The sequence below is a fragment of the Rana temporaria genome, chromosome 6 (assembly GCF_905171775.1).
Source record: "Rana temporaria chromosome 6, aRanTem1.1, whole genome shotgun sequence".
Lineage (NCBI taxonomy): Eukaryota > Metazoa > Chordata > Amphibia > Anura > Ranidae > Rana > Rana temporaria.
In genome coordinates, this window is record NC_053494.1 from 207,230,325 (window position 1) to 207,255,869 (window position 25,545).

The 25,545-nt window shown below is 46.8% G+C and overlaps 1 protein-coding gene across 1 annotated transcript in view; it reads right to left on the bottom strand.

Annotated features, from left to right (window-relative positions):
- ATG9A (autophagy related 9A) overlaps positions 1–25,545 on the bottom strand; it is a 77,644-nt gene that overhangs the window by 18,890 nt on the left and 33,209 nt on the right. The window contains exons 6-12 of the mRNA XM_040358170.1: positions 22,320–22,384; positions 18,458–18,613; positions 14,684–14,825; positions 12,860–13,608; positions 5,376–5,529; positions 2,817–2,996; positions 1,451–1,696 (exon numbers count right to left, since the gene is read on the bottom strand). Coding sequence (XP_040214104.1) covers positions 1,451–1,696; positions 2,817–2,996; positions 5,376–5,529; positions 12,860–13,608; positions 14,684–14,825; positions 18,458–18,613; positions 22,320–22,384 — 1,692 coding nt within the window. The remainder of the gene's footprint in view (positions 1–1,450; positions 1,697–2,816; positions 2,997–5,375; positions 5,530–12,859; positions 13,609–14,683; positions 14,826–18,457; positions 18,614–22,319; positions 22,385–25,545) is intronic.

Genomic DNA, 25,545 nt, shown 5'->3' on the forward strand with positions numbered 1-25,545 from the left:
GAGTGCAGTTTTGTTGCCTGTGCTTATTTACAATGATGTATCAGTTGTATAATCCCTTTAACCTAGCCCTAAGCAATTTACTATTAACATATACGGTAGGCCATAGATTATGCAATTTTCCCTGCCAGCAGAACACAATGATTTGTGTTGCTGGCTATAGCCGGCAGCAGGTATCGCTAGTGAAAAACCAGATGGGTTTTTTGCACTGGTCCAAATCATTTGGTGGATGGGGATTATGGTGTGGGGCTGTTTTTTTAGGAGTTGGGCTTGGCCCCTTAGTTCCAGTGAAGGGAACTCTTAAGGCGTCAGCATAATAAGACGTTTTGGACAATTTCATGCTCCTGACTTTTTGGGAAGAGTTTGGGGACGGCCCCTTCCTGTTCCAACATGACTGTGCACCAGAGCACAAAGCAAGGTCCATAAAAGACATGGATGAGCGAGTTTGGGATGGAGGAACATGATTGGCCTGCACAGAATCCTGACCTCAACCAGATAGAACACTTTTGGGATGAATTAGGCCCCTTTCAGACTGGGGCGGGAGCTGCGGTGGCGGTATAACACCGCTAAAAATAGCGGCGCTATACCGCCGGGATTGCCACGGGAATCAGCCGCTAGCGGTGCGGTATTAACCCCCGCTAGCGGCCGATAAAGGGTTAATACCGCCCGCAATGCGCCTCTATAGAGGCGCATTGCGGGCGGTATTGCCGCGGTTTCCCATTGTTTTCAATGGGAAGGAGCGGTGAAGGAGCGGTATACACGCTGCTCCTCTCAACGCTCCAAAGATGCTGCTGACGGGAGATTTTTTTGTCTCCCGCCAGCGCATCGCCTCAGTGTGAAAGCCCTCCAGCTTTCACATTGAGGTAGCTGGGCAGGAGTTTTTCAGGCGGGATAGCAGCGCTATTTTTAGCGCTGTACCGCCTGAAAAACTCCTCAATGTGAAAGGGGCCTTAAAGCGGAGACTGTGAGCCAGGCCTTCTCATCCAACATCAGTGCCTGGCCTCACAAATGTGCTTCTGGAAGAATGGTCACAAATTCACATAGACACACTCCTAAACCTTCCCAGAAGAGTTGAAGCTGTTATAGCTGCAAAGGGTGGGGCCAACTCAACATTGAACCCTACGGACTAAGACTGGGATGCCATTAGAGTTCATGTACGTGTAAAGGCAGACGTCCCAATACTTTTGGTAATATAGTGTATGTAAATCCTGACTCTTTCTGTAAATTTTGTAAAAAAAATAATATGTTTCCTCTATGTTCAATAAACATTGTTTAAATAAAGCCCAGAGAACCAGCCAAAAGTTACACGACACAAAATGACTTTCAAACTATCATTTGATAGCGAGTGCAAAAAATTTACACCAGACCAGATTTTAAATCCATTGCTAATTTCATTTTAGGACGTTTGCCTAAACGGACACGAAGGATGAATAAAAAGGAGACATAGACTTACTTCAGAATCAGACTGCAATGACAATCCAGAGTAGTGCAGCAGCTGTGCCAGACCGGCGGGATTTTTCGGCGTTGTTCCACCGCTGTCCTTCTGCACTCGCTCCCGCAGGTGACTCAGGAAGGCCGAGCACTCCCGAGGAGGCTGCCAGCGCGGGTTCGTTATGGCAAAATGCATGAGAGACAGTTCTGTCTTCCCGTCTTCCGCCTGCTGGTACACCGAGGCCTCAGTTTTTCCTGCCGACATCCACTAACAGGAGGAAACACACATACTGTTTATACTGGCACATCCTCCTACCCAGGGCCGCCATCAGTGGGGTACAGGCAGTACACATGTAAGGGGCCTGGCAGTCCCCAGATGGCATCCCCCTTTTTTTTCCCGTCAGCACCCAAAGCCCCCATCCTGACCTCTAAGGGGCCCGGTGGTCCCCGATGGCATTCCCTTTATTTTTTGTTCATCAGAACCCAAAGCCCCCCCAACCTCTAAGGGGCCCGGATGGCATTCCCTTTTTTTTTTTTTTCATCAGAGCCCAAAGCCCCCCAACCTCTAAGGGGCCCGGATGGCTTTCTCTCTTTTTTTTTTTTGTTCATCAGAACCCAAAGCCCCCCCAACCTCTAAGGGGCCCGGATGGTATCCACCTTCTTTTTTTTTTCGTCAGCACCTAAAGCACCCCCCCACCTCCAAGGCGGCCCGGTGGTCCCCGATTCCTGATGGCGGCCCTGCTCCTACCTTCACTATGACAGCGGAGAGGACATTGCCAACATTTCCTCTCTACTCACAGTATCACTTTTATGGAGGTGATCATTACCATTAAAACCTGACCAAAGTTACAAAAGTGGTTCTTGGGGCTGAAGGTTTGTGAGCCTGATATCGATCCAGCGCTGTGCACGAGACACCAACAATGGGGCACTATTCCCCCCCCCTCACAGACACCAACAATGAGGCACTATTCCCCCCCTCACAAACACCAACAATGGGGCACTATTCCCCCCCCCAGACACCAACAATGGGGCACTATTCCCCCCCCAGACACCAACAATGGGGCACTATTCCCCCCCCTCACAGACACCAACAATGAGGCACTATTCCCCCCCTCACAAACACCAACAATGGGGCACTATTCCCCCCCCCCCAGACACCAACAATGGGGCACTATTCCCCCCCCAGACACCAACAATGGGGCACTATTCCTCCTCCTAATGCCAAAGGAGCATTGTTTACTCCTACTGATGCCATGACAATTTCTGCTCCCAATGGCCAGTTCATCCCCCCTACAGTTTGAGGGACAGTAAACTGGCCCTTTGTTTGGAAACCCCTGTTCTAGGAGAGGAGTTTGGAAACCTATGTCATTTCAGGACTGCCTACTTACGGCAGGATTGCCATGCTGGCGGACATCCATTTGTGCAAATGAACAGGTGTCCCCGACGCCCACCACCTCAACTGTGAAATTCCTGAAGAAGTCAATGATCTCTAACGACTTAGGGCGCAGCTTGAATATCAGAACAAGGGGAGTGAGCAGCGGGCTGAGCAGTTCCTCCAGAATGAAGACCTGAAAATGAAAACAATAAAGTCAATCAGTGACCCGCCAATACTATGCAGTAAATTGCCGTGTTAAAGTGAACCTGCTGCTTTGCATATGGCATGTCCAAAGTCCGGCCCACGGGCCAATCACGGCCCGCGTTCCGGTTTTGAACGGCCCGCCGGGTTATTTAGACATGTATATCTTTTGTGGCCCCCGATGATCTCCCAGTGCTGGGGCCACAAAAGATGTATATGTCTTGGAACGGGACAGGGAGGAGGCAGGACGAGCGCCGCCGCCATACATACACACACACACAGGAGAATTTCCTGTTTACGGATGGCCTCCGTAATAGGAAGTCCCGCGCTGCCATTGGACAACTGTTCTGTCCATCAAAGGAGGCGGGACTTCCTATTAAAAAGGCAGCTGTGTAAACAGGAGATTCTGTAATTTTTGGCGCTCCTGAGTGCATTCCTGGCAAATGGTGCTGCATTCCTGGCAATGGCGAGTCCATTCCTGGCAATGGCGAGTCCATTCCTGGCAATGGCGAGTCCATTCCTGGCAATGGCGAGTCCATTCCTGGCAATGGCGAGTCCATTCAATTCCTGGCAATGGCGGGTGCATTCCTGGCAAAGTTGGTGCATTCCTGGCAATGGCGAGTGCATCCCAAGCTCATCTCTTTACTCACACACAGCCACAAAGGCAAGATAATTCTTGTTGGGCAGTGTATTAGTTGCTCGGAGGAACACACTTAGACCGAATTTTAATGGTTCAAAGAATGTCAGGCAAAATGGTCAGCCCTCACGTATGTTCACTTCATCAAATCTGGTCCTCTTTGAAAAAAGTTTGGACACCCCTGGCATATGCAGAGTTCACTTCAATCCCCACATACTTCACTCACCTGCTGCTCTGTTGCTTCCAAGAGCAGGAAAAGCCACCTTGTGTAAACTAAAAGGCATTTAAGTCCTAGCAGTACTGGATATTTTCCTCACTTCTGGTAGAATGGAGGGGAAAGTTAGATATCTACTGCTGGTGAGAGGAATATTAATGCAAACCTGTTGCTTTCCCCTGCATAGGCAAAGCAACGGTTTACGGATAGATCAGGCACTTTTGACACATTTTTGGGACCATTGACATTTATACAGCGATCAGTAGTGCTATAAAAATGCACGGATTCATGGGTAAATGTCACTGGCAGGGAAGGGGTTAACACTAGGGGGTAGGGTTGTCCCGATTTCGGTATCGGGACCGATACTGAGCATTTGCACGAGTACTTGTACTCGCGCAAATGCTCCGGATGCTTCCCCCGATACTCCCCCCCCCCTGAGAGCGGGTGGAGAGGGGGCAGAGAGCGGGTGGAGAGGAGGCGGAGCAGAGCAGTCCTCGGGTATGGAGGAGAGGAGACTTGCTGCCGCCTAGTGCCCAAAGTGAAAGCCAAGCCCTCCCGCAGCTGCCGACATCTAGTTGATTAGCGCTCGGGAACATAACAGCTTTCATTTGAATAGTGGTGTGTTCCCTGCCGCGCCTCGTCATGTATAGCCCCTCCCCCTTGCTCGGGCACTTTGATAGACAGATCACCCGTTCCAGGATTGGACGGGTGATCTGTCTATCAAAGTGCCAGAGCAAGGGGGAGTGTCTATACATGACGAGGCGGGGAACACACAGCTATTCAAATGAAAGCGGTTATGTTCCCCGAGCGCTAATCAACTGCAGCGACGGCAGAGGCATTTGGGGACACAAGGCTGTATTTAAAAAAAAAGTATCGGTAATCGGTGTCGGCGAGTACATGTAAAAAAAAAAAGTATCGGTACTTGTACTCGGTCCTAAAAAAGTGGTATCGGGACAACCCTACTAGGGGGCGATCAAGGGGTTAAATGTGTGTTCCCTAGGGGTGTTCTAACTGAGGGGGATAGGGCTGACTGGGGGAGGAGACCGATCGTTGTACGTACTTAGTAGGAACAAACGATCTGTCTCCTCTCCCCTGACAGAACAGGGATTTGTGCGTTTACACACACACACAAACACACACAAATCCCTGTTCCTGCTCTTGTGCACACGATCATGTGTGGCCGGCAGTGATCACGCCCATCGCCCTTAAAAAAGGTACAGACGCATCCATACAGCGATTCACGGGAACTAACCACTTTGCCGCCGTATATCGGCGTGAGCCGGTCGGCAAGTGGTAAAAAAAAACTATTAAAAAAAACACACAAACATTCCAATAAAGTGGGCTTCCACACTACATATTTGTAGGTAAACCATCAATGAGAGAGTTTGTACAATCAGACAGTGATATAATAATCTAAGCCAGTGGGGCTCATCATCCCACCTAAAGCATTTCTAGGTGATCTGACTTTTTAATCTGCAACTGCTAACAAGTTGAGTGCAGGAGTCAGAATAAACACTCACCGCCTTGTACTGGAAAAGCTGTGCGAACTCGCAGCGGGTCTCGGCTCGGTGAGCGCTGCGCTGCCAGTGGTCGGGCATGTAGTGGATATGAGCCAGGATCACCTTTAGGAGCTGCTCTGGACAGAAGACCATGTGCTCTTCTGGGATAAATGATCTGAAAGAAGAATGCCATCATGATTTAACATGTGAAATACCAAACATCCACCCCTCCTGCCGCCCTTCGATGCTTCTCCGGGCTCGCCCATGCAAACGGCCAGCCTGGAGAAAGAATCCACTGCTGCCGGACATTGATCATAGAGATTTCCGGTGACCAGATGGTCCCCAGTCATCTCTATGACCTTCGGAGGCGTTTTGAAATCACGTCTGGCTGGCGGAAGTAAACAGAAGCTGAGAACTCGGCTGGAAAAAGAGAGATCGTTAATTTTTTTTTTTCCTCTCAATCTTTCCAGCCTGGAGGAGAGATGTGGGATGTTTTATAGACCTCACGTCTCTCCAAAAAGAGGACCTGTCACGCAGCATTCCCATTACAGGACTCCTAAGACTCTGTTCTATCAGGAGATGGATTGGGGATAATGGAAGAAGAGGGGGATCAGAGAAGACAGGATCTTGTGGGTTTAGTAACACTTTAAAAGGAGAAGTACAGCCAAAGCTCATTTGTCTGTACTTCTCCTTTGGATCCCAGGAGTGGTTTATTCTGCAATCCTGAAACCCATTTTCAGCAGACAGCGGTCATTGCAACTTCTTGTCTCGCACGATATTTGCGCAATAATTTTTCAAACGCCTTTTTTGGGGAAAAAAACATTTCATGAATTAAAAAAAGAACAAAACAGTAAAGTTAGCCCAATTTTGTGAAAGATGATGTTATGCCGAGTAAATAGATACTCAATATGTTATGCTTTAAAATTGCGCACACTCCTGGAATGGCTCCAAACTTCGGTACTTAAAAATCTCCATAGGCGACATTTTTTTTTATTTTATTTTTTACAGGTTACCAGTTTAGAGTTACAGAGGAGGTCTAGTGCTAGAATTATTGCTCTCGCTCTAACGCACGTGGCGATGACTCACATTTGTGGTTTGAACGGCGTTTACATATGTGGGTGGGACTTACGTGTGCGTTTGCTTCTGAGCACGAGCCACCGGGGACAGGGGCCTTTTAAATATCTATATATTTATTTATTTTTTACACTTCTTTTACATTGAATTTTTTTTTGATCACTTTTATTCCTATTACAAGGAATGTAAACATCCCTTGTAATAGGAATCTATTGTGACAGGTCCTCTTAATAGAGGGATGCGGGGTAAATAAGACCTCACATGTCTCCTCCAGGCTGGAAAGCATGAGATCAAAAAATAAATAAAAAAAATCACGATTTTATGCTTACCAGCCGCGATCGCGGCTTTGTTAACATCCGCGGCCCGGACATGACATCATAACGGCGCTCCTGGGCCTCCGACGGTCATAGTCGGAAATCTATATGGTCATCATATCCGGTGGCACGGGAGAGCCCGAAGAAGCAGCGGATGGCGGCAGGAGGGGGGGGTGTCCCCTCCTGTCGCCTGTAAGAAGGATCAAGTGGTGGAACTTCCACTATGATCATTCTTATGGTGCGCAGAATTGCCGGCAGAAAATAATGATATCAGAATGATGCCTGTAGCTGCACCCATCATTCAGCTATCCCCCAGAGGACGTGTTATGACACGAAACGCTTCGGGGAGACTCCATTGCCGCCTCATATTCATACATTGATATGCGCTGTAACTTCTCATTATATGTAAGTGCAATTGCTTATTAAACCTTTCTACTTTTTACGGAATTACGCTATGTTGCCTCCTTTCTCCTTCTCCATATCCTTTCACCATTGAAACATACTGAGGGCAAGCTGTAAGCTATTGTGGCTAGTGTCTACTCGTTATTGGGCGAATGCATCTCTGTTGAAGAGCCATTGGTCGACTTATTTCTTCTCAAAGAGACCCCCTTGGAGTTCATATCGATCATTGACTCATATGAGATATTTCTTTGAGTCCATATGTTCCGCCTACATCCTTATCGGTGGAGGGTTATTTCTGCACATAAGAAGCCACTTTCATCATTTGTTTCATCACTTCAATGTTCGAAATTCAAAACACACTTGTGACACGTGGTGGATGTTTTTTGCTACAAATGGTCACATATGGACATTTTATCAATCGGTTCACAACTTATATATATATTTTTTAACCAGTTAAGGACCGCCCAACGCCGATATACGTCGGCAGAATGGCACCGCTGGGCACAAATTACGTACCTGTACGTGATTGTATAAAGCCCAGCGGTGGGTTGCGGGCGCGCGCCCACGACCCGGTTCGAAGCTCCGTGACCGCGGGACTCGCGGACCCGATCGCCGCTGGAGTCCCACGATTGGTCCCCGGAGCTGAAGAACGGGGAGAGCTGTATGTCAACACAGCTTCCCCGTTCTCCACTGTGGCGCTGTCATCGATTGTGTGTTCCCTAATATAGGGACGCACAATCAATGACGTCAGACCTACAGCCACACCCCCCTACAGTTGTAAACACAGATGAGATCACACTTAACCCCTTCAGCGCCCCCTTGTGGTTACCTTCCAAACTGCAATTGTCATTTTCACAATAAACAATGCATTTTAAATGGACTTTTTGCTGTGAAAATGACAATGGTCCCAAAAATGTGTCAAAATTGGCCGAAGTGTCCGCCATAATGTCGCAGTCATGAAAATAAAAATCACTGATCGCCGCCATTAGTAGTAAAAAAAAAAAAAAAAAATTAATAGAAATGCAATAAAACTATCCCCTATTTAGTAAACACTATACATTTTGCGCAAACCAATCGATAAACGCTTATTGCGTTTTTTTTTTTTACCAAAAATAGGTAGAAGAATACGTATCGGCCTAAACTGAGGAAAAAAATGTTTTTATATGTTTTTTGGGGATATTTATTATAGCAAAAAGTAAAAAATATTGCATTTTTTTCAAAATTGACGCTCTATTTTTGTTTATAGCGCAAAAAATAAAAACCGCAGAGGTGATCAAATACCACCAAAAGAAAGCTCTATTTGTGGGAAAAAAAGGACGCCAATTTTGTTTGGGAGCCACGTCGCACGACCGCGCAATTGTCAGTTAAAGCGACCCAGTGCCGAATCGCAAAAAGGGGCCTGGTCTTTTACCTGCATTTTGGTCCGGGTCTTAAGTGGTTAAGAGACTTTATTGGACTATTTCTTTTATCCTGCTTGTTATTATTAGTATCATGTCACTTTTGAATATAATTATTTTATTATACATTGTATTTTTTAAGCACTACACATTTATCAACACATCTTTTCACTTGCTTTTTTTCAATTAGCTGTGTTAGTGGCTTCACTCCTTCTCATTTAGCAGCGCAGAGTTATCCACAACACAATTTCATCATTCAGCTACCCCCCCTGAAAGTCCAGGACGTCATATGACGCACTGTGGGTAAGCGGTTAATTCATGAAACAGTTTTTCGCCCCAAAAAAATAACTTTTAAGAAATTGTTGCACAAATACTGTGCGACATAAAAAGTTGCAACAACCGCCATTTTATTCCCCCCTAGGGACTCTGCTCTCTGTACCAGTGCTCTACACAGACTGCAGTACTTCAGATCTTCAGCGGCCCAACATGCCCTCTGCACAGTTTTTGATCAACAACGCTCACTCTCCCTGAACATTGTCATTGATTAGAACGCTACACAGTGGTTGTGTCGAAGACGTGACTGGCATAAGCAAGGCAAACATCGCTAACATTACAAAACAAGTCCAGTTGAATGAAAGTAAATTCTGACTAGATATACCATGATCGGGAAAAATGAAATGTTTTGAAGAGACAATCCTTTCCTGTTTATGCATTAAAGTGATACAATTAGAGAGCTCAACCGGGCTTTAAAATCACCTACTTCAAGCGGCTGTTGCTTTAGTTCTATAATGAAATTTAGCGGCATACAGCTGTTATACAGTTAAAGGAAACAGCAGAGGGCACCAATAAGTGCAGCAGATCGGAAAAGACTTGAAAAAGGGGTTTGAAAAAGAAGCAGTTACGCTCCAAGTAACCAAGCTCCCCATGTTGCGGCCCTACCAGGTGTGACGACACCTCCAGTCTTGTGCACTCCAGGGTTTACAGTTTTGCTTCTGGTGTCCTACACAGCTCCTGACAGCAGCATCTGCTTCCTGCCAGCTGAAGACACACTGGAACTCAACAGCCAACATGCACTGGGTGGAGGACATGCTCTTATCCTTTTGCACCTTGAGAGAAAAACAACAAGTGGCAACTCTCTTTCTTATATATATATATAATTCAGCGCTGAGCCATGGCTAAGCGCTGAATTGCAGCGCAAAACGCGTCGGCCATTTCTGTACCTGTTGTTTGCGGTGACTGCATGTGCATTTGAAAATAAAAAGACCAACTTAATTTTAAGTTATCTTGGAGTGCGGCTATCCAGAGTTTTTTCGTTCATGGTCTGCATTCACTATATCTGGTCTCCCCAGGACTCTGCATTCACTATATCTGGTCTCCCCAGGACTCTGCATTCACTATATCTTTTCTCCCACAGTACACAGAAATGCAATTATTTTAATAAATACAAAACTGACAAATACCTTTTCTCGTCAGCAGTATATAGCAGTCTTGTGACTTCTATCAGTGTCTGGTTAAAGCTTGTAGGAGGAGTTTTCATTCTCCTCTGACTGTCCTATGAGGCTGCAGGACCCCTGACCCTCTGTCTGGACAGTGCTGATTGGCCCTGTGATGATCATATGCACCCTCCCAAGAAAAAAAAAAACATTCTAGCAATACACACCAAACTGAGCATGTGCAGAGTGCCCCCAAGGCTCTGTTCTATCAGGAGATGGATTGGGGACAATGGAAGGAGGAGGATCAGAGAAGACAGGATCAAACAGCCTTTTTACATAATGCAGAGGATTAACCCCTTAGGTTTTACAGTGGGCCAGATTCATGTACAATGGCGCATCTTTGGACCGGCGTAGTGCATCTTTTTTACACTACGCCGGACCAGCGTGGAGAGGCAGGTAGGGTATTCACAAAGCACTTGTGCCTAACTTTGCACCGGCCTAACTTAATTTCCTCGGCGTAAGTGGAAGTGGGTGTGACCTTATGCAAATGATGTTCTGAACGTGGAGCAGTGATTTACGCCCGGCGTATCTTGAACGGAGCATGCTCAGTACGTTCGTTCCCTTCTGAGCATGCTCACAACTATGCCGGCCCAACTTACAGAGATACGCCGGCCCAACTTACGCCCAGCCGATGCAAATGTACATCCAATTTTATTCCCCCCCCCCCCAGGGAAGGTACATTTGCTGTGAGATGGCTACTCCCGTTCCCCACAGGCAGAGGAGGAAAAAAAACTTTAACACCCAGGAGATGTCAGCCCTCATAACAGCAATGGAGACTTATGACCAGGGCCGCCATCAGGGGGGTACAGGCAGTACACCTGTAAGGGGCCCGGGGGTCCCCAGGGGCCCAGATAGGAACCCCCCTTTTTTAAAAAAAAAAATATATATTTTTTTTAATATATTTGTAATTATATTTTTTTGATGGACAAGAAGGCCTGGCTTGCAGTCTCTGCTCTAATTCATTTCAAAGGTGTTCTATCGAGTTGAGGTAAGGACTCTGTGCAGGCCAGTCAAGTTCCTCCACCCCAAACTTGCTCATCCATGTCTTTATGGACCTTGCTTTGTGCACTGGTGAGCAGTCATGTTGGAACAGGAAGGGGCCCTCCCCAAACTGTTCCCACAAAGTTGGGAGCATGAAATTGTCCAAAATGTCTTGGTATGCTGACGCCTTAAGAGTTCCCTTCAATGGAACTAAGGGGCCAACCCAACCCCTGAAAAACAACCCCCCACCATAATCCCCCCTTTCATCAAATGATTTGGACCAGTCCACAAAGCAAGGACCATAAAGACATAAATGAGTGAGTTTGGGGTGGAGGAACTGGACTGGCCTGCACAGAGTCCTGACCTCAACACCTTTGGGATCGAATATTCCGATGGACGTGTTTTGTCGTATAATCAAACTGTCTGTACGCTCCATCGGACAAAAGAGCAGAAAAACTACGTAGTTTCGTGAATGTTGGCTGAAAAAGTTCTGCCGTCTGTATGCAGAACAAGTTCACGGCCAGTGCCTTTCGGACAAAAAAATATATATATAATTATTATTATTATCATTATTATTATTATTATTAAAGGGCCCAGAGGTCCCGGATGGAAAGCCCCCTTTATTTGGTAATTTATTTTTATAAAAAAAAGGGGGGTTGCCATCTGGGGCCCTGGTGGCCTCCGGACCTTTAAGGGGGTTCCCATCCGGGCCATCCGGGCCCTCTCCAGCTGACTTGAGCAAGTCTGGTGCAAAGTTACCCCTGCTTTATAAAGGGTAACTTTCCGCTGCAAACCAGAGTTACACGCACCGGGAGTAGCCTGCGCCGGCAATTCGTAATTTGCTGAATCGGACCAACTCCCTCATTTGCATATTTAAAATAGAAAAACCAGGGCCGCGCTAGTTCAGACCAGCGTAAATGGGCGCCCACGCCGCACCGGCGTGGAAAGGTCCAAACGAAAAAAAAAAATCTACGTTACGGCGTAATATTGTTTGCTGAATACGGCGCGGAGATACGCCGGCGCAAATTGGCATTTACGCCGCGCATCTCAGTCTACACCGGCGGAAATTGTTCCTGAATCTACCCCAGTGAGTATAACAAGCATGCTTTACTGCATATACAGACCGATTTTACTCCTGTGGATTTAGTAACACTTTAAAGCTCATTTAGCTGTACTTCTCCTGTGGATCACAGGACTGCAGTTCGTTCTGCATTCCTGTGACCCATTTTCAGCAGACAGCGAGCTGAGGCCACAGAGCTGGTCCAGGCTCAGGCAAGTCTCAACAATGGAGTCAGGATCAGTCCACATGCCCAGGACCGGCCACTCCTGCCCCCTCCACAGCCAAGCGCTCCAGTAGGGGCTGGGATGAGCATAAGGGGGGGGGGGGGTAGAAAGCTGTGAGAACCGAGCGATCGGCAGTGCTAGAGGTCGTCGGTGAATGTGCACTGAAGCAACGGACAGCTCGAGCCGTTTCTTCAGGACCCGTGCCATGACCGGCGGCACCCGCGCAAACCCGGAAGGAACAAGGAACTCCGGGAAAGATGTCAGCCGTGGGAGCGGAGTGCGGGCAGCACTGCAAGGCATCGTTCTAAGGTAAGTATTTCATAATGAGCTTTTTTAATGTCTTTTCCAATAAACTGCAATTATTTGGTCTTCTTTATATATTGCAGAGATCTCTTCCGTCTCACTGAGGAGCTGCCACGGATATTTTTGGACTTATAGACTTTTTAGTATAATTTGACACCCCCTGAGCACATTCACAGGCACGATTATGTTGCAGTTCAGCTGTAACCCTACCTGCGCCATTCTCGAGACCTTCTTGTGTCTACAGTTGAATTACTAACCTGCAGATGGTCACAACGACTCCAAGTAGTGTCACCATGCTCAGTACATGTTCCACAGCGAGCACGTCTTCATCATATACTGTAAGCGCAATCAGCACTGCCAGAACAGAGCCCGCCAGGAATCCCAGGTGTTTGGCCGCCACAGCCATTAGTGGTGACAGGAAGCAGTTCATGTACTTGCTGGCGGGCTTGTACGCTCGGCTCAGCCTTGTCTGCAGCTGGTGGTCCAACTCATTAAAGTGGCGCAGGTAGCAGCGGCCATACAGAGACCAGCATCGTGCCCCGAGACTGCCAGGTTCCCGACGAAGCACCTCCGTATAGCTGAAGAAGGCATAGAGGATCTGCCAGACCAATACAAGAGGGCAAAGCAACAGGTTGGCAAGCCCTATCCAAAGAATACGTTGGGACAGTTTGTCTGCCAGCTCCAGGCGTGATCCTGCACGCTTGTACTCGGGTTTTAGGCTCCACTCATTCTGGAACATACAGCCGGGGCCCCAGAAGAAGATAAGCTGGAAGTTGTACTTGAGGCCCCGGGTATAGAAGATGGAGTCGCCCAGCAGGGGGACTCGGTGCTGCAGCGGTAGAAGATTCTTATTGACCATGGCCACCATGTAGTTCTTGAAGCGTAGGATTCGATGGGAGACGTCCAACTCTGAAAGTTCCTTTTTATGAATGCAGATCTGATGCTCCTTCTGGATCTGAACAATTCTGCTCTGGACTTCCTCCCAAGTGTAATAGGGAAGGTCGGCCTATGGAGAGCAGGATTTCACGGTGAGATGGAGAACAACATTTAACGGTAGATGCACAGTGATTTTTCATTCAGCACATTTTTTTGCATTATTACTGCAGTGGTTTTCACTTTACAGGTTTGATTTTCCAGATATATGGCTGGATTCACAAAGAGTTACCCCGGCGTATCAGTAGATACGCCGTCGTAACTCGGAATCTTAGCCGTCGTATGTTTAAGTGTATGCTCAAACTGAGATACACTTAAACCTAGCTAAGATACGACTGCCTGTGCCGTCGTATCTTAGCTGTCTAGTTCCGCCGGCCGCTGGGGGCGTGAACGCTGATTTACGCCTAGAATGCGTAAATCAGCGAGATACGCCGATTCACGAACGTACGCTTGCCCGTCGCAGTAAAGATACGCTGTTTACGTAAGGCGATTCCCGGCGTAAAGTAAGTCGAACAAATACCTGGACTAGTCAATGTTAAGTATGGCCGTCGTTCCCGTGTCGAAATTTGAAAAATGTACGTTGTTTGCGCAAGTCGTCCGTGAATGGGGCTGGACGTAATTTACGTTCACGTCGAAACCAATACGTCCTTGCGGCGTACTTTGGAGCAATGCACACTGGGATATGTCTACGGACGGCGCATGCGCCGTTCGTAAAAAATGAAAAACCCTCTCGGGTCACGAGTAATTTACATAAAACATGCCCCCCTCATCCTCATTTGAATTAGGCGCGCTTACGCCGGCCCATTCACGCTACGCCACCGTAACTTAGGAGTCAAGTGCTTTGTGAATACAGCACTTGCCTCTCTGACTTACGGCGGCGTAGCGTAAATATGATACGCTACGCCGCCTCAAAGATGCGCCCATCTACCTGAATCTAGCTATTGGAGATCAACCCCCAAAACCCCTAAAATTGTGAAGCACTGTAAAAGCAGGATATTAATGCTCCCATTTCATTTAAGTGGGTTTAATGATTTTCAATTAAAGATAAAAAAAATTGCAAAAAAAAAAAAAAAAACTGTTTCAGAGATTGGAAAAAGGAAATGTATATTGCAATAGATGTAAAAATAATAATATTGTCTGGAACGCACCATAGGAATGCGCAGTGCCTGCATGTAGAAGTTATAGATCTCCCAATAGCAGCAGATATTGTATATAAATTTAATAAGTCTGTGAATCCAGAAGACACCAGCAATCACCAGGAGACAAGTGAGGAACCAATTCTCTTGTATTCTGTAGAGATAATGAAGACACAGCAAAAATCACTGGCAGTGAAAACACAAATAGGTTGACAATCTTTTTTTATAGAAGTGACATCTTTTCATAATCATTCACATCAGGCGTATGAGATTGCAACATATGTTTAGAAAGTGACTTATTCATTCAAAACACCTGAATTTATTGTGGTATCCGTCAATTATTTATATATTTATTTTATGGTACTATTTTAAGTACCGTGTATATATTTGAGATTATATATATGTCTGAATACTTTCCGTACCCACTGTGTGTGTGTGTAATAAATATATTACACACACACACACACACTGTATATTTCAATATTATTTTATCCAATATGATCATTACAGATCTAATTTATATAGATTTTATTAATTACAGGTACTTGTACAGCACCGTCAATTTACGCAACACTTTACATTCATACATACACTATATTACAGAATTGGGACACCTGCCTTTACACACACATAAACTTTAATTGCATCCCAGTATTAGTCCGTAGGTTTCAATATTGAGTTGGCTCCGCCCTTTGCAGCTATAACAGCTTAAAGGGGTTGTAAAGGTAAATGTTTTTTTCACCTTAATGCATCCTATGTGTTAAGGTTAAAAAACATCCGACGGTACCGCCCCCCCCCCCCCCCGAACCCCCGTTTTACTTACCTCACCCCTCTAAAGTCCCGCGCGCGTCCGCCTGATCCTCTTCGGTTCCCAGCCTGGTCGTCGATTGGCTAGGCTGGATGGATTGATAGCAGCGCAGCCATTGGCTGGCAGTGCTGTCAATCACATCCAATGACGCGGCGCGCCGGGGGTGGGGCCGAGTGTATCACAGGTGCGCGCCCGCAAAAGCTTTCCACCATGCGAGCTCGCTCGCATGAAGGTGATAAGCTTTTGCGAGGAGGAGCCGAGACAGCCGCCGAGGGACCCCAGAAGACAGGATTCGGGGACACTCCGTACAAAACGAGCTGCACAGTGGAGGCAAGTATAACATGTTTGTTATTTAAAAAAAAAAAAAAACATTTTTGCCTTTAGGCTCCATTCACACCTAGGCGTATATACGCCTGAAGCGCGACGCTGCAGCAGCCCCTAATACGCTGGAGGGGTGATTTTACATGGTCGGCTATGGAGATGGTTCACATCTCCACGCCGAACGCCGAAACGCCTGAAGCTCAAAAGTCCCGGACCCTTTTTTTCTGGCGGCTTCGGCGTTCGGGCATAGCCGACCATGTAAAAAATCACCCCTCCAGCAAAAAACAATGTTTAAAACGTTGCATTTTGTCGCCGCAAATCGCGGGACAAAACGCCTATTTGATGTCGCCACAATACGCGGCAAATCACCTACGCTAAGGTGTGCATGCAGCCTTAGTGTTCCTTTAACTCTTCTAGGATGGCTGTCCACAAGGTTTAGGAGCGTGTCTATAGGAACGTTTGACCATTCTTCCAGAAGCCCCAGGACTACATTGGTACAGCCTGTCCCCCTGGCAAATGCAATGCGACCTGTGGAACAGCGGAAAAGGGAGCGGCAGTGCTCGGAGCATGACCATGGGAGAGGCTGCTAACTGACCTCCCAACGGCTGGGACAACAAGGAGTGGCTGGATGGCGGGGACTCCTGCAATACTGCCTGCCGGTGCTGGGGAGAGCCCTGATGTGATGGACAATGAGGCCATGGAGAGGTAAGGCGGAGGATAGATCCTCCGATCTACATTGCACTGTGTGTGGGGGGATGGGGTTGGGGTGTGAGTAGTGCAGGAAGTATGTCACAGGTAGGCCAGTGTATGTTGCACAGTGCATTCTGAGCAAAACGCATTCCTGAACCCTGCATTCTGAGCAAAACGCATTCCTGATCCCTGCATTCTGAGAAAAACGCATTCCTGAACCCTGTATTCTGAGAAAAATGCATTCCTGAACCATGTATTCTGAGAAAAACGCATTCCTGAACCCTGCATTCTGAGAAAAACGCATTCCTGATCCCTGCATTCTGAGCAAAACGCATTCCTGAACCCTGCATTCTGAGCAAAACGCATTCCCGATCCCCGTATTCTGAGCAAAACGCATTCCTAAACCCCGTATTCTGAGCAAAACGCATTCCTGATCCCTGTATTCTGAGAAAAACGCATTCCTGAACCCTGTATTCTGAGAAAAACGCATTCCTGATCCCTGTATTCTGAGCAAAACGCATTCCTGATCCCTGTATTCTGAGCAAAACGCATTCCTGAACCCCGTATTCTGAGCAAAACGCATTCCTGATCCCCGTATTCTGAACAAAACGCATTCCTGAACCCCATATTCTGAGCAAAACGTATTCCTGATCCCCGTATTCTGAGCAAAACGCATTCCTGATCCCCGTATTCTGAACAAAACGCATTCCTGAACCCCATATTCTGAGCAAAACGCATTCCTGATCCCTGCATTCTGAGAAAAACGCATTCCTGAACCCTGTATTCTGAGAAAAATGCATTCCTGAACCATGTATTCTGAGAAAAACGCATTCCTGAACCCTGCATTCTGAGAAAAACGCATTCCTGATCCCTGCATTCTGAGCAAAACGCATTCCTGAACCCTGCATTCTGAGCAAAACGCATTCCTGATCCCCGTATTCTGAGCAAAACGCATTCCTAAACCCCGTATTCTGAGCAAAACGCATTCCTGATCCCTGTATTCTGAGAAAAACGCATTCCTGATCCCTGTATTCTGAGCAAAACGCATTCCTGATCCCTGTATTCTGAGCAAAACGCATTCCTGATCCCTGTATTCTGAGCAAAACGCATTCCTGAACCCCGTATTCTGAGCAAAACGCATTCCTGATCCCCGTATTCTGAACAAAACGCATTCCTGAACCCCATATTCTGAGCAAAACGTATTCCTGATCCCCGTATTCTGAGCAAAACGCATTCCTGATCCCCGTATTCTGAACAAAACGCATTCCTGATCCCTGTATTCTGAGCAAAACGCATTCCTGATCCCCGTATTCTGAACAAAACGCATTCCTGAACCCCATATTCTGAGCAAAACGTATTCCTGATCCCCGTATTCTGAGCAAAACGCATTCCTGATCCCCGTATTCTGAACAAAACGCATTCCTGATCCCTGCATTCTGAGAAAACGCATTCCTGAACCCTGTATTCTGAGCAAAACGCATTCCTGATCCCTGTATTCTGAGAAAACGCATTCCTGAACTCTGTATTCTGAGCAAAACGCATTCCTGATCCCGGTATTCTGAGCAAAACGCATTCCTGAACCCTGCATTCTAAGCAAAACGCATTCTTGAACCCTGCATTCTGAGCAAAACGCATTCCTGATTCCTGTATTCTGAGCAAAACGCATTCCTGATCCCGTATTCTGAGAAAAACGCATTCCTGATCCTTGTAGTCTGAGCAAAACGCATTCCTGAACCCTGCATTCGGAGCGAATCTGTCAGAATCATACGTTTTTGGTACCTTAGGGCTCATTCAGAGGAATGATCAGTCCCATCCTCTGTACAGAGCCGCTGGTAGGTTTAATTCTGTGTTGGCACGTTGGTTTTGTGTCGCTGTTTGGGCACTCGGGTTTAAAAAAAGGTTCGCCATCAATGCCCTATATACTAATGGTACATTTATTCCTTATATATTTGCATAGCAAAAGATACCGGTCTCTGCAGACTCCAGGTGGTAGGACGGCGTCAGGCAACGTCACTTTGTTGTTTTCGCTCTGGCTGTGGTTTACCATCTTGTTTGCGAAGAGAATATCGTAATCCACACAGCTCACCAGGAAGGTTGTGAAACTAACCACAAAGATGAACTGCCTGCATGAGTCAAGAAGAGAGAATGTAAATAGATTAGGAACACAAGCATGGGCACGGCTCATCAATGAAAAGCATGCTACCACTAAAGTTCCCAAAAGCAGTAAGAAAACAAAAGTGACATTTCTCACACACGGGGGAAGGGCAGAGATCCTAATGGCCACAACACAGGACAAAATGATGTCAATGTCAAAACAAAAGAAGCTAAATAACTAAAACATACAGGCCCGGATTCAGAAAGAATTTACGTCTGCGTATCTATTGATACGCCGCGTAAATTCTAATCTGCGCCGGTGTATCTTTTTTCTGTATTCAGAAAACAAGATACGCCGGAATTTGGCTAAGATACGACTGACGTAAGTCTCTTACGCCGTCGTATATTAGTTGCATATTTACTCTGGCCGCTAGGTGGCGCTTCTGTCGATTTACGCAAGAAATATGTAAATTAGGTAGATACGCCGATTCAGAAACATACGTCCGCCCGGCGCATTTTTTTACGTTAGGCTTTTTCCCGGCGTAAAGTTACCCCTGCTATATGAGAGGTATCTTATGTTAAGTATGGACGTCGTTCCCGCGTCGAACTAAAATTTTTTTTACGTTGTTTGCGTAAGTCGTTCGCGAATAGGGCTGTACGTAAGTTACGTTCACGTCTAAAGGAATGACGATTTGCGGCGTAAATTCGAGCATGTGCACTGGGATTGCGCCGTTCGAAAAAAAACGTCAAATACGCGGGGTCACATGTAATTTAAATAAAACACGCCCCACATCATCCACAGTTCTTTTAGAATATGGAACTTGCGCCCTAGTTTACGGCGGTGTAACGTATCTGAGATACGTTACGCCCGCCAAAAGATACACGATTGTATCTGAATCAGGGCCACAGTATTTCTATTAGGTCTATTGGATGAACTGGCCAAGGCGGCAGAGTTGACATTTGGGGGTTGATCTACTAAAACTGGAGAGTGCAAAATCTGGTGCAGCTCTACATAGGAACCAATTAGCTTCCATTTTTTTTTGTCAAAGCTTAACAAAACAAGCTGAAATTAGAAGCCGATTGGCTACCATGCACAGCTACAGCAGATTTTGCACTCTCCAGCTTAAAGCAGAGTTCCAGGCTTTTTTTGTTTATTAACCACTTAAGACCCGGACCAATATGCAGCTAAAGGACCTGCCCAGTTTTTGCGATTTGGCACTGCGTCGCTTTAACTGACAATTGCGCGGTCGTGCGACGTGGCTCCCAAACAAAATTGGCGTCCTTTTTTTTACCCACAAATAGAGCTTTCTTTTGGTGGTATTTGATCACCTCTGCGGTTTTTATTTTTTTGCGCTATTAACAAAAACTTTTTGCTATAATAAATATCCTCCAAAAAGATATAAAAAAAACATTTATTTTTCCTCAGTTTAGGCCGATACGTACTCTTCTACCTATTTTTGGTAACTACTAATGGCGGAGATCAGCGATTTTTTTCTGATGCCATTCTGCCGACGAATATCGGCGTGAAGGGGTCCTTAAAGCGGGGGTTCACCCTATAAAATAAAACATTTTTTTTTTTTCTTCTAGCCTAAAATTCGGCATTGTAGCGCGAGCTACAGTATGCCGGTCTTAATTTTTTTATCGCCGTACTCACAGTGTAATCGTACATCGTAGATTCCGACTGCCCACGGGGAATGGGCGTTCCAATCCAGACGGAAGGTGATTGACGGCCGGCTCTGGCGCGTCACGCTTCTCCGGAAATAGCCGAAATAGGCTTGGCTCTTCACGGCGCCTGCGCATAGTCTGTGCGCAGGCGCCGTGAAGAGCCGAGACCTACTCCGGCTGTCTTCGGGGAGCGTGACGCGCCAGAGCCGGCCGTCAATCACCCTCCCTCTTGAAAGGAACGCCCATTCCCCGCGGCAGACAGAATCTACTATGTACGATTACACTGTGAGTACGGCGATAAAAAAATTAAGACCGGCATACTGTAGCTCGCGCTACAATGCCGAATTGTATGCTACAATGTTGTTCTGCAGGGTGAACCACCGCTTTAAGTGGTTAAAAGTCAGCAGCTACAAAAAGTTTAGCTGCTGACTTTTAATAAACAGACACTTACCTGTTCCACGGTCCAGCGATGCTGATACCCGAAGCGTCGCTCCTCTCCCCCTCCTCTTCGCCGGTGCCGTCATAGCCACTCGGCCGTGACAGCTTTCAGCTTCACGGCCAGGCACGCACTGCGCGAGTCACGCTGCGCGTTCCCAGTGGACAGGCGATCTTTTGGGACCTGTCACGTGTCCCAGAAGATTGCCTGAGAGGGAGGGGCTGCCTAGGAGGAGTCGCCTAGGCGGCCCGTGGGTGAAAGGAGGAAGTGGGACAGGAAGTCCCACTCAAAAGTACCCACCCACTTCCCCCCCAAAAAATGACATGCTAAAATGTGGCATGTAAGGGGGCGAGGAGTACTTAAAGCGGAATTTCCACTTTTGGGTGGAACTCCGCTTTAAGGCCAAGTTCACACTGGTACGACAAATGCTCCGACTTTGGGAGCACATGTAGCATGACGTGTATAAATCAATGGTTCCCAATGAGAGCCGTCTTAACTGGTCTGAAAAGGGTTCATGCACTACTTTGGTCCAACTTTGGTCTTACTTCAGCCTATTGAACATCATTGAATTTGTATGAAAGTCGGATCATCTTCTTGACTTTGGCATGAGACTTGTGCTCTGAGGATATTCAAGGGGAACCCCACGCCAAAAAAATATGGATCTTGAGGGGAACCCCTGAGCCAAAATTTAAAAAATAAATAAAAATAAGGGAAAAAAAACCTGCTTGGGGGTCACCCCTCAGGGCCATACCAGAGTCTGGTATGAATTTTAAGGGGGAACCCCCTCACACCAAAAAAAAAAAAAAAAGGGCGTGGGGTCTCCCCCAAATTCCATACCAGTCCCTTATACGAGCACACAGCCTGTCAGGTCAGGAAAGGGAACGACGTAGATCATACCAGGACACATACACTAAACATGGGGGGGGCTTTGCAATTAAAAGTATTATATCGCTTCAGCTAGCAGTCCAGAAATGTTCCCTGCACTAGACGGGTGCTGTCCCTGTAAGCAAGTTACGAGCAAACAAAAAAAATCCGGATAGCCGCACATGCTGTCAATCAGAACCTGTGACATGGGAGAGGGTTGTGGGGCTGAGTCCTGCTGTCTGTGTCAATGGACACAGCAGCAGGACTCGCGAGCGAGCCTGCACTTGGTGCCCCCAGAGAAAGCGGCTTTCCGTGGGAGTACCCGATGAAAAGGAGGGGCCTGGAGCGCCGGTGGGGGACCCCAGAAGAGGAGGCTCGGGGCTGCTCTGTGCAAAACGATTGCACAGATCAGGCAAGTTTAACATGTTTGTTAAGTACCCGAGGAAAAGGAGGGGCCTGGAGCGCTGGTGGGGGACCCCAGAAGAGGAGGCTCGGGGCTGCTCTGTGCAAAATGATTGCACAGAGCAGGCAAGTATAACATGTTTTTTTTTTTTTTTTTTTTTTTTTATAAAAAATAACAAAGAAGGAAGGAAGGTTAACAACCACTTTAAGGGTGGGCAGCTAGAATGAAAAAACACCCGACTGATTTGTTATAAAAAAACACCTATGCTTTCTGTGCTCTTTGTTTTTTAATACACAAAATAAAACAGGAATGGAATGGGAAGTAGAACAGAACAGAAATAAAAAGATGTAAAGAGAGACAAACTTACAGTAACTCAAAGATCTCTCCAATCAACATGCAGGTGAATCCATTCTTCTGGTGCAGGTTGTACACCTGGGAGGCCTGGGTTAAGGATCATATCATGTGTAATATATAGTATAGGGGGCTTGCAGTTCTCCCAGCGTCTCTGTAGGGTGGGGTGACCAGACATCCCCAATTTCCAGGGACACTGTCCCCGGACCAAGTCTGTCCCCTGTTTTGTCCCCGGATGGGATTTGAACAGGGGCTGGGGCAATTTCAAAGACAGTGCAGAACCAAAAAAAAAAAATTCTGAACTACACCCCCTCCCACCCACTCCGCCACACCTACTAGCTTAGGGGGGTGTATTTTTTCCCCCATTATCTGTGACCCTTTCTGATGATCATGTGCTGGTCGGAGCGGAGGGAATATTTCTTCAGTTTCGGGTGCATGCCCATTCAGCTCTGCTTGCATGTTCTTCTGACTTGGATCAAGTCCCGGCCAGCCACCTGTCTGTTTATCTCCTTGCATTCCCTGGCGGAGTGATCTTCCTCTGCTCCCCACCCAGCAGTAGCCGGGATCCAGAGAGTAAGACTTGAGAGGCCCAGCCAGTGTCGTTAGTAAAGTGACAGTGCATCTTTTTAGCACTGATCACTGTATTAGTGCCACTGGTTTCCACAAAGTTTTACTAGGTGTCTGATTTGTCCGCTTCAATATCGCAGTCCCGCTATGAGTGGCTGATTGCTGCCATTACTACAAAAAAATAAATAAAAATAAATATGTCCCCAGATTTCATTTTTTAAATTTGGTCACCTTACTGTAGGGCTTAGAACACAAGAGAACACTGTTGCTCATTCTGATGCCTTGTACACACGGGCAAACATGTACGATGAAAACGGTCCGCCGGACCGTTTTCAGCGTACATGTCTGCCCGGAGATTTCTGTATGGTGGCTGTACACACCATCATACAGAAATCCGCGCGTACTCGATACGCGGCGACGAGGCCGCGCCGTCGCCGCGACGATGACGCGGCGACGTGCGCGGCCCTGCCAGTTCAATGCTTCCACGCATGCGTCGAAGTCATTCGACGCATGCGAGGGATGGCGGCCGCTCGGACATGTACGGTAGGTCTGTACAGACGACCGAACATGTCCGACGGACAGGATTCCAGCGGGCTGTTTCTAAACAAGTTTGGAAATATTTGCCTACTGGAAAAAGGCCCTGCGGGCAAATGTACGCTGGAATCCTGTCCGCTCGGCTGTACAGACGACCGAACATGTCTGCTGAAACAGAGAACACCAATGCCTATTCCCAAGGACTCATTAAAGTGATACTAAACACACACTGCCTAAGTTACATTATCTCTTCTCTTTCTGTATGTGGATATAATTATTTTAAATAATAATTAAAAAAAAAAATAAAAAAATCATCCTTTAAATAAAAAGTACATTTTTTCCTAAAATATATATAGAGCAGTCACATGACCCAGACCTTTCCCAAGCTGTCTGCAGGGAAACGTAAGCAAGGGGAGCTTCTAGCCCTCTGCTGCTGGTCACATGTTCAACATGTTATGTTAATAATAAAAAAAAAAAAATTTGGAGGCGCATGCGCGGAGGCTCCCGTGATGGCGGCTTAAGCTCGGAGCTCCGCACTGCCTCGGCCATTCCGCCGCCCTAGCCTCGGACGAGTGTAGCCGGCAGCCGAATTTTTGGTTGTACACCTCGGGGAACCTCAGGGCTATTAGCCCATGCACAGCAGCTCGGTCCGGCGGGACCGGAGGACAAGCTATACGCCGACGGAGGTCTCGGTCGAATCCAAAATGGCGACCGCACCTCAGGTAACAGATGCTAACGCTGGGGGAAAGCAGGAAGGCAGACAGGCTGCATCCCAGAACCCGGTCTCATATGCTGAAATGGCTGCACATGGAGCTCCTCTCCTCTTGTCCCTCTCACCTGCTGCCTCAGAGCCTCATAAAGGGAACCCATTACAGCAGCACTCTGCCTCTCATAATACCCATATGGGAGCCGCTCTGTCCCCCTCAGGTGCCATTTTCTCCTCAGGCAGCCATGAACCCATTATGCCTCAAAACGCAGGGGAACTTTTCTTAAAACTCTCTGAATTGCTGGAAAGGGGCTTAGCCACTACGGCTAATAAGATAACTAATGATATTAGATCCGATTTCCAAAACCTTGGTTCCAGAATGGAGGTGATAGAGCAAAAGTTGGATATCACTGTCTCCAGGGCTAACCAGAACACTGACCACATACAGTCTTTACAAGAACAACTTGACACTGCTTTGAACAGAATTGACGACCTCGAAAATCGTTCGAGGAGAGAGAATTTTAGGGTCAGGGGGCTCCCTGAATCCATTTTGGATGTTCCCACAGCAGTTCAGGACCTCTTAAAGCACCTTTTGCCGTCAATTAATGGTCATAAATTAGAATTGGACAGGGCACACAGGTCCTTAGGCCCTCTCAGGAAGGACGGCTCACCCAGAGACATTGTAGTGAAACCACATTACTACTCAGTGAAAGAGGAAGTAATGAAAGCCTCACGTCAACATCCTTCCATTTTATTTCAAGGATTCAACATTCAAATTTTCGCAGACATATCCCCCCTAACCATCCAAAGGCGCAGGACCCTGAAGCCCCTGCTATCTGTTCTGTCACAAAAAGAAAATTCGGTACTGGTGGGCCTTTCCATTTGCCCTGAAATTTTCACTTAATGGAAAAAATTATTCCTTCACATCCCTAGCTGAGGGGGAAAGATCCTATTGTCCCTGAAGCTCATCTCGTTGGATCCAGCAATGGACACTTCCATCCCACAGACAGGATCGTCCAAACGGCCTACTCCCACTAGCCCTATTTCTCCGCCATGGAAATCTAACAAAAGCAGACGCATAAAAGAATCAGCCGCGACTTGACTTTTTCATGTCAACACACCTGCTTTCCTTTTAAGGTTACCTGAGATGCCCCTTATGGGGGCTCCTCTGCCGGGAGTTCCCAACATCATTGGGGAAACTCTGGACTACTTGGACCTAAACACGTTCAACCAATTCCGTTTACTTTTGCTCATCCTCAGGATCGATTTTTGCAAGTCTTATCATTATCTGTTTTTCCTTTTTTTTTTTTTTTTTGACTTTTCAGTGCTACTATGCTACTTATATAAGTAAAGTTCATGATTGTTCCAGTATGGTGAGAAAGTCTGAGATAAATACTCCTTTGGTATTTTTTGATAACATCTACACTTATTTTTG